The following is a 9,638-nucleotide window of genomic DNA, read 5'->3' as shown; positions in this document are numbered from 1 at the left end:
AAAAAAAAAAAAGAAAGTCATTATTTAATGGAAGAAAGTTCTAAGTGGTCCAGATTTCCGAGGACTGCATAACCGTGAATATTTATGTAACACATTATCATTTAAAAACACTTTAAAAAATCTTTTCAAAGCTTTCTAATTGAGCTATAAAAATTCACGCTATCCTAGAATAGGCATGCATGCTAAGTGCCCAGAAGTGCCCTATCAACCCTCTACTACAGTTTGAGTGCTGAGGCTGTGAAGGCAAATTCTCTCTCCCCTGCTCCTATGAAATCAATTTTCCTTATTTTCTCTGTAAGAGTTCTTATTTCCACATAACTCCTTGCTAATAGTTATTGCTCATATTATGTTTTTGACCTTGAGGCCCTATTTATAGAGAATTTTTAACAGGGGGGAAGTACTGGGGCAAAAGAAGAAATCAAATTCCTAGCGTCTCCCATAAAGACCTGCTTCAAACAAGATCAGGTCTTAATCCTTGCCTCCCAAGAGAAGATGGTCTTCTAACCCCAATAAAGAGAATTCAATAAAATAAAATAAACAAGAGTAAAGGCACGTGGCCAAACACACCTGGGTTAGGAATACAAATCATTGCCCTAACTAACTAACCATAACTTTCACGGCCGGTTTATGATAGTGATAAAGGCCTCAGTGATGGGAGTGAACACAGAGCCCTAAGCTATTGCATGAAATCTGTTTATGGCTCAGAGCAGAGATCAAGAGCTTTTATGCAAGGACTCAAACCACATACATGCTTTAATGTACTAAGAAATAACTTTTTCCCCTACCCCTGCATCCACTTAGAGACTCTGCTCTGCCCAAAGTTCTGGAATCCCTATCACTCAGCATCAGCTGCTTGGACCAACCAGGGATGGACCCCTTATCCATGTTTGACCAATCGGAATTCTCTTCCAGAAAACTCATACTGGGAAACGGTTTGCTACACGGATCAAACTGGAAGGTCAAAGAGACATGGGGCCGAGGCTTTCATTCCGGAACAGTTATAGGAATCCAGTGTTCAAAGAGAAGAGTAAAGTAGGTGAGAGGTGCTGAGAGAAGATACCACATAGCCCCAGAGGGACAAAATCAGCTGCATCTGGGCTTTCCACAAAGAAGCCAGGCTCTACTTTGTGCAACTGTAATCCACGATGTCCACCTTGAAATTCTGTCTTCCTACTTGTCCCAAAATGCAAAAAACAAAAAGACTTGCAAGAAATATAACATTATGCCAACTTTACTCATTGTTAACTTTACTGTTCATTAAAAAATACCTTTTAAAACAATTTGTAAGTTAGATATTCTGGTTTCTAACATTGAGTCATAATGCAGAGCCTTTTAAAACATACAACACCAATATTTTCTAAGCAATGGAAATTAAACCTATCATCTTTAACCTAAAACAATGTTTTATAAATGTCAAAAATCTGTCTAAAATTGGAATATTAAAAGGGCAGCCTATGCAAAATGCTGTTTGAAATTTAGCTCTGCTATGGGTCCAGATATTCAGGAAAAAAAAAAAAAATCAAAGCTACTGATTCACTGACTTTAAGGAAGGAGTCATTTCCCAGAATGAGGTCTAAGTAATACATCCGAATTGCTGGAAGAGTGAAACATCTTGGAGTTAAACACAAGTAAAAGCCTTATCCCTGCAATCACACCCTATCATTCAGGTTTTCTGGGATCATGCCTGCCTTGAGAAAAATTTTTCTGCTGCTTATACATGCCAAGTCACAAGAATTTCACTCATCTATGGTTCATTAACCACTTACCGAGACCAACTTGGTGGGTGGTTTGGGCAAACGGTGCACTGACAACCTCTTCCCTTCCTTCTTCTTTCCTTTTGCTTGGGGCAGCACCTGCATGCTCTATTTTCTTGTCTCCCTGAGAATTTCACCTCTCAGTTATTTCACCTTGATCAGTCTCTCTCTGTGGATATATATGTCCTCTGTATTCACTCACTTTCTTTCTTTTTCTCTACCAACTATGTCCCCATTACCTTGGAAGATTTCTCTCTGCAGCCCAGGGCCAAGTTCACCAGTTTGCAATCTTTGCAGTTGCATAGGTCTCTTGGCTAGAAGAATATCCTGCTTGGCTTAATGCTCTGCACTCACTGTTTTGAAATTCTTCATTTTATCTTTGAATTTGTGTTTTGTAAATGAAGTCTAATGGAACTGTGGAGAATGCATATGAGCAGAGGAGATGGCAATATGCATGTTTATTATTGCCACCCCATTCACATGTAACATTTGTGATGTTCCATAAGCACAAAATTCCAGTGGACACATAATGCATGGAAGTTCTGCAAAACTCAAAGTGAGTACAAGGTAAGTGTTTTAAGTCTGTGACTGAATAGGTGTGAGCACTGACAGCCCTGAAAGACCACATGAACCAGAAGTTCTTCTGCAGAAAGAAGAAAACATCCAAGGAAACTTATATTCTTCCTTACTCATCTTACTTCCTTGTATTAGGCAGTTATATTTAAAATGATGACATCGAAGGAAAGGAAAAGATAGGGCAACCATAATTACTTTACTTTTCAGTCCCTCCTAACTCACCAATAAGATGAAGACCAAGTTTTGGTAGAATATCAAGACCTGGCACACATCAAGATTGGGATAAAAACAGTTGAGTTAGTTTTTTGCAGTGTTTCTACAAAATATTATACATGTTCATGTATGAGCTATGAAATTCGAACTGTGTGATTTTGGTGATTTCTCATATGAGTTAAATACTCTCATGCTTGCATTTAAAACTGAACAATCTAAAGGGTAAAATTCATGCCAATAATTTAAAATTTTATTTTTCTTTAATAGAAGGACATAAAATGGCAAATAAATCACCATGACAAGTTGGTGGGGAAAGATCTCAACAAAAGAAAAAACTTTTTTACTATCTTGATTGCACTTTTTTTCCTGCTTTTTGAATGAGGGGTATTACATTCTCATTTTGCCTTGGGTCCCACAGATCACACAGCTGGCTCTGCTGAAGACTTTTCAGTTGGAATTGTGTGCCTCATTTTTACTAACTAAAGCTGAGAAGCATTACATAGGTGCTAGAAATATTCTTGAATTATGGAAAGGGAAGATCAAGTTGGTGGCTCTTTGAAAACTCCTTGAAATTTTTTTTTGCATTCTCAACTATTAAGTAAAACGAATTCCTTCTCAAACAAGAATAACCAAAATAATTTTTAAATTTTTTCATTTAAAAATTCCTTTTTTAATGACATCACTTTATCATGAAAAGTAAAGTTACTTTTTTCTACTGGTTTTCACTGAGAATGTATAGTATATTTCAGCTATACTATGGATTACACAGACTTTGGCCAACATAGGAAGCACAGCAGCTACACTATTGGCCTGGGTTGGGAACCTTACCATCAATCCAGTTCCCAGGAGAAATGTGCTTTAAGTGCCAAATAACTGACAAACTAACTTTTGTTCCATATCCTGTTTGTAAGTCAAGAACTATTGGATTTTAGTTTACATTTTCTCACAGTTCAAATATTATGCTTGATACACTGAATTTGTTTCATGATTGGAAATTTTGTTAATGTTGACTTAGCCAGTTTTGAAAAAGAAAGTTTCCAATTTTGCACCACGATTCAGACATTTCCTGCTCATATTGTTTCTGTAATTACTACAGGAAATAGTAGTAAAGGCTAATTGTCATTTTTCGTCATTCATTTCCTAGAGACCCCGAAGATTAGATGTTTTCTATAAAATTATCCTATGAGAATTGAAAAAAAGTTCGAAATACTCTTCATCTCTAAGAATTTTATTGGTCTTCATTCAGTAAGAAGAGTTAGGGATTTTATCAAAAAGGAAAAGAAAAATAGAAAATGATAAAAGTGAAGAGAACTCCCTCTAGTCTCTATGTCAACTGTGGTCCCATTGAATAACTATTTTTCTGTGTATTAAATCCATCTTTTCCGCTTCATCTTTTGCATGCAAAATCTTCTCAGATGGGATTATCCTAACTTGAGACTGGCAACAGAAGCGATAAGCAACTATTTGGATTTTTGGGTCACAAGCTCAATACAAACCAGCTTTGCCTGTTTTGAGTTATATTCTTGGTACCCTTTATTACTTTATTTTTTATCCCTTTTATATTTTATTATTATATCTCCCTACCATGTAGGGGAAGTAGTTTATAAGAGGATAAGTACATATGTAATTTAAATGATGTTTTGGTAAACTCAACATTAGATTTAAAAAATTACTTTGGGCTTCCCTGGTGGCGCAGTGGTTGGGGGTCCGCCTGCTGATGCGGGGGACACGGGTTCGTGCCCCGGTCCGGGAGGATCCCACGTGCCGCGGAGCGGCTGGGCGCGTGAGCCATGGCCGCTGGGCCGAGCGGCTGGGCGCGTGAGCCATGGCCGCTGGGCCTGCGCGTCCGGAGCCTGTGCTCCGCAACGCGAGAGGCCGCAGCAGTGAGAGGCCCGCATACCAAAAAAAAAAAAAAAATTACATTAATATGAGAAAGCCTTCTTTAAGCATGTCTGACATGTTTTGCTTATAGAACACATGTACTTCTTACAAAAGAACTGTCACAGATTGTAAGATAAAATGCCATCATATCTCTTATTGAAACGTCAGTGTTTATTTGCAATAATTGTTACTGATAAAATCTTCATTTAATTCTCATGTTTTCAGAGAATGGTTGTTTCTTTTTATGAATACTGTTTTCCTCTCAAAACGCTATTGGATTAAGCTTATTTCCCAGGTTAATAACTTTTATTAAAAATTGTTTTGTGTGGGTGTGTGTATTTTACAAAAACGACCTTAGAGAAGAGAATTATTCTGCCACTACTATAGTCAATGTTCATATTGAGACACTATGAGGGAACACTAAATGATCAGACATTGCATTCTCAGAAATCTATAGTATGGAGATTATCCCACTGTCATACAGCAGCGACGACAAAACAGCAAGCATCCAGTGGTTTTTGAGCATCTACTGTGTATCAGAGTTTTTTTCACTGTTGTGGCCTCTCCCGTTGGGGAGCACAGGCTCCATACGCGCAGGCTCAGCGGCCATGGCGCACGGGCCCAGCCGCTCCGCGGCATGTGGGATCTTCCCGGACCAGGGCACGAACCCGTGTCCCCTGCATCGGCAGGCGGACTCTCAACCACAACCACTGCGCCACCAGGGAGGCCCTCAGACTTTTTTTTTTTTTTAAGTTATTTCATTTAATCCTCACGATAATCCTGTGAGATAAAATGAAATTCTAGGAGTAATCCCGATTCCAGTACCACTCCACCCCCGCCAGCACCCCTCTTAAATTGGCACATTACCCTGTGTAAACAGTATTTCAGTATCCTTTGTGTAAGTAAAAAAGGTCTAAGTAGGAGGAAGTTTAGGGGGTCCCTCGAGCCTTTAACAACTAATGGCCGTGGTTCTTTCTAGAAACGCAACAAACTCGGAAACAGGGAACGAAGTCTTCAGTGCCTCCGAGGAGACCCTGTTAACTTTTATCCACTGTTTTAATCCGAGCAGCAGCCCTAGTGCAAGGGGCCTGGTTTTCTCTACACCACTGGTGGTGACTCGGCACCGATGGGTTACACTCTTCCTTCCCGTCTATGGGTCTCAGATTACTTATGTGTGAGATCAGAAACTTGGATAAAGTTTTCTTTGACTTTACCTGAACTAACTCGAGGTGAGAGGAAGTGAGAGGCAGAATCTGAAAAGAGAAGTCAACCATCCTCTCATGGTCTGGGAGGGACAGATGTATAGCGTTAAACTCGGGGGCCGACAGTTGAGAGAAAGAGCCAGGCCACAAGCTGAGATCCGTAGTCCCAGGCCCGCAGTCAGAGCCGAGGCAGTGCGCGCCCCTTTGCCGGAGGCCCCGCCCTCTCCTCCAGCCTGGTTCACCCCACGCCCTACCACGCTCCCGGCCTCGGCGGCGAACTACATTTCCCAGAATGTCTTTCAAGCCGCCTCGCAGGGCGCCGAGGAGCGCCTTGGGTGACGCCATCAGCCAGCGCCACGTTTAGACTACCCTGATGTCGTGGCGCTTTAGGGGAAGAAGTTGGTGTTTCGCCGGGCCCCGGTACTGAGGACGCGGTCCGGGTGACCCCTGGCCTCTTCCTACCCACCCCTCCGCCCGCCTTTCCCCCGCTCCTCTGGCAGGATGAGGCGTGCAGGCCTGGGTAAGAAGAGGGCTGAGATTCTAAGTTCGGGGGCCCTACAACTGGCCGTGCTGGGCGACGGGACGCGGAAGGAAATCGGATCTGTTTCATGTCACTGGAATCTGAACCAGAGAGCAGGGTGTATGGAGGGGTCTTTGGAGGCGGTGCCAAGTGGAAACACACCATTTGTCCGAGATCCTGGGGCGTTCCTTATGTTTAGTTCAGTCCCAGGTATGGATGGTAGGTTTAGAGAGAGTAGTGGAGGACTGGAGGTGAGGTATGTACAGGTGCCACCTCAGTGATGAATCTTTTAGTGTTATTGACGGTCTGGGCGTGATTATGGAAATTGCTGTCTTCGGTTTCTCTTTATTGGACCTGATGTTAGTTTCTTCAGAAGCGAAGTTTGAGGAGTGAGTGTTGCATGCAAAGCACACTAAGAATAATCATATTAGCCTGGTTACAGTGAGTTACAAAGGTAAACGTACGTATCATTACTGTTAAAGGCCATTTTATCCAGAACAGTTCTTATCTGAGCCTTGTTCCACTGGTAAGACGGTAGAATGTGGTAATGCTTGGTGACTTAGCATTTGTTCTTGACCTTTTAGCTTAGGAAGCAGGTTCACCAAGCAGCAGGAACAAATTAGGCACAAGGACTTATAATGGGCTGTTACAACACAGAGCCGTTAAAACAGCGTTTTCTGGTTCTGAAACTATTAAGAGATAATTGGGAAAAAGAAAAAAACCTGCTAAATCAGTGTACAATATACCTGAGAAAATATATGAAATATTGAAAAAAGATAATGTTACCTCTTTCAGTTCTTATAAGATGGAAAAAGAAAAAAAAAGTTTTCAAAAGTGTCAGGTATTTAAAGTTAGTGAAAGTTGCCAGTAACTCTAGGCATGTACATTCATTAGTAAATTGTAGTATGAGAAACAGCTTTTGAAAAATGTAGTTTTTGTGAATACTTGGATCATAGAAGGAAAGTTGGCCGAATAAATTATAGAGAAAAATATAACTCTTTTTGAACAAGGTTAGTTTTATATGCCTAAATGTTTTTCCTTTTTATCATTACTAATGACAGCAAACATTTATTGTGTACTTGAGTAAGCTCTAGGTATACAGTCGTTTGTAGCTCTGCTTGTGTTCCCCAAAGCTTCCAATCTAGTTGAGGAGTAGAAATATGTACAAAGCTTAATTATAGTACAAGGCGGTAGCTATACAACCAAATACCAAATAAGTTCTATAGGTAGTGAATGTCTCGGGGATTTCACAGATAGAGCACTTGGTACTTTGTGGAGACACAGGAACTTGAACTAAAGCTTAAATAATGAAGTGTAGGAGAGGTAATTTCCAGTTGGAAGGATGACCCTTTCCCCCCAGAAATAGTTGTAGGGCTGGAATCTAGAATTATGAATGATGTGTTTTAAAGGATTATGTTAATTAAGCCAGTTTGGTTGAAGTAGGAGACATAGAACCAGAACCAACCACATTGTGTAGACCTTTTGAGTGCTAGGCCAAGGAATTTGGATCTCATTGGTAGGTCTTTTGGCCCCTTTGAATGTTTTTGTGCAGCAGTGTGCCATGATAAATTGCAGGAAAGGGACTAGAGAAATGATGGTTCTGAGCCCTGACTGTACATTAGAATCACCTGGAGAGCTTTTAGGGCTTTGATGCCCTGACTGCAGCCCAGACTAATTAAATTAGAATCTCTAGAATAGAGTGTTTTTTTGTTTGTTTGTTTTTAAGCTCCCCTGTAGTTGAGAGGAGGAAAGGTGATGTATCAATTGCTGTAATTTACGTTGGTGTGATGTGACATGATGTGACAAGAGCTTTTTTTTTTTAAGTGTCAGTGTGTATTGACCTGGAACTTTAAACCTGGGATCATCAATCAGTAGGTAGTCATGTGGAGAAGCTTCCACACTTCACATGTCTCTCTCAGTGATTTGGTTCAGTTATTGATAGAAACTATCCAAAAGTAGCATTTGTCTAATGGACAAAGTCTGAGGATCATCTTTGGCACCCATTAGCTTTCCTACAACTTTTTATAGCAGTAAGTCACACAAAAGAATAACAACTCCTAACATTTTATTTATTTATTTATTTATTTATTAATATTGGTAGTGAATGATGGTGTGAGGGAAGATTAACTCTTTAATAGAAGAAATGTGCCTTGAAATACTTCTGAGAATTTCACTTTTAATAAATGGGACAGTATTGAAGAACTCTAAAAATAAAATTAAGATACGCAAAAATAACAATAAAGGAAGTGAGACAAATAGCCATTAATTTAGAAATGAATTCCTTGGTTGTCAAGTGGTTAAATTCATCCAGTCAGTAATGACTTATTGGGCAAACGTTATATATCTAGGACCTTAGTCACATAAAATATGAGGACATTTTTCTTTTCTGTAAGGATTTGGGTCCTTATTAGAGTTTGCACAGAGTATCATTGATGAATAGGGTGAGAATGCATTGTTTAAATGATTATTTTAATCATTGAGTGGAGGAAAATATTATGTCTAGTCACCTGAGTCCTTAACTTTTATAGTGGCACACTTAGAGAGCTTTGTGGATAGTGTGTCAGAAGTTGAGGGAAAATATGGGAAAAGCGACTCCTTCTCCTCAGGAACATACTCGTTTAGCGTTTTGTTGTGGTTTTTGTGGTGGTGGAGATCGTGTGTCTGCTGCATGTAAAGGACTTATTAGGTACAGGGGATATAGAAGAAGGTTGAGACACTGCCTCTGTCCTCAAAGAAGCCTGTGACCCCACTGCTGACAAAGGCAGGCACATTCAAAGTTGAATAACAGTGGATTCAGATTCTGTTCATTAATTAGTTTATTTACAAGTATTTACTGGGTGTGCCTTACTGTGTGTTTATGTTTGTGGGGGGATCTATAGCCACGAGCAGAACAAATTTACTTTCTGCCCTTGTAGTGCAGTCTAGAGTGTGATATTAGCATTACGTATAGTCAGAGCTGTAAGAATTCAAAGGAGAGAGTTCTGCTCTTTAGAGAAAGTGAGATTTGTGCTGTGCCTTGAAAGACCTTTCTATTCACACTTTGACCTTCCTTCAACAACCAGTGCTGCCTGCTACTTCTGGCCCTTCCATATGTTACTCTCACTGCCACTCCATCCACTCTTTGAGTTTATGGAGACCTTTAGTTTCTGTATCATCCCTTTCCTCCATATTCTCAGGCTTCTGTTAACACTACTTCAGTCCTTGTCCAGTCGAATCCCCATAATCCATATATTCACCCAGTCTTTTTGCAAGGAATCTCATCCTCTTGGGGCTCTATTCTTCAGAAGCCCCAACACTGTAAACCTCTAACTCTTTTTTTTTATTTTTTTATTTTATTTGTTTTAACATCTTTATTGGAGTATAACTGTTTTACAATAGTGTGTTAGTTTCTCCTTTACAACAAAGTGAATCAGTTATACATATACATATGTTCCCATATCTCTTCCCTCTTGCGTCTCCCTCCCTCCCACCATCCCTATCCCACCCCTCTAG

At 40.1% G+C, this 9,638-nt stretch overlaps 1 protein-coding gene across 1 annotated transcript in view; it reads left to right on the top strand.

Moving 5' to 3' along the window:
- The first annotated feature begins 5,976 nt into the window (after nt 1-5,976).
- The window catches only part of BET1 (Bet1 golgi vesicular membrane trafficking protein), an 18,747-nt gene continuing 15,085 nt past the window's right edge, over nt 5,977-9,638 (top strand). The window contains exon 1 of the mRNA XM_024132314.3: nt 5,977-6,146. Coding sequence (XP_023988082.1) covers nt 6,128-6,146 — 19 coding nt within the window. The 5' untranslated portion in view covers nt 5,977-6,127. The remainder of the gene's footprint in view (nt 6,147-9,638) is intronic.

The sequence above is a fragment of the Physeter macrocephalus genome, chromosome 5, assembly GCF_002837175.3.
Source record: "Physeter macrocephalus isolate SW-GA chromosome 5, ASM283717v5, whole genome shotgun sequence".
Classification (NCBI taxonomy): Eukaryota; Metazoa; Chordata; class Mammalia; order Artiodactyla; family Physeteridae; genus Physeter; species Physeter macrocephalus.
Note: the sequence above shows the minus strand (reverse complement) of the source record. Positions and strands in the feature narration are given on the sequence as shown.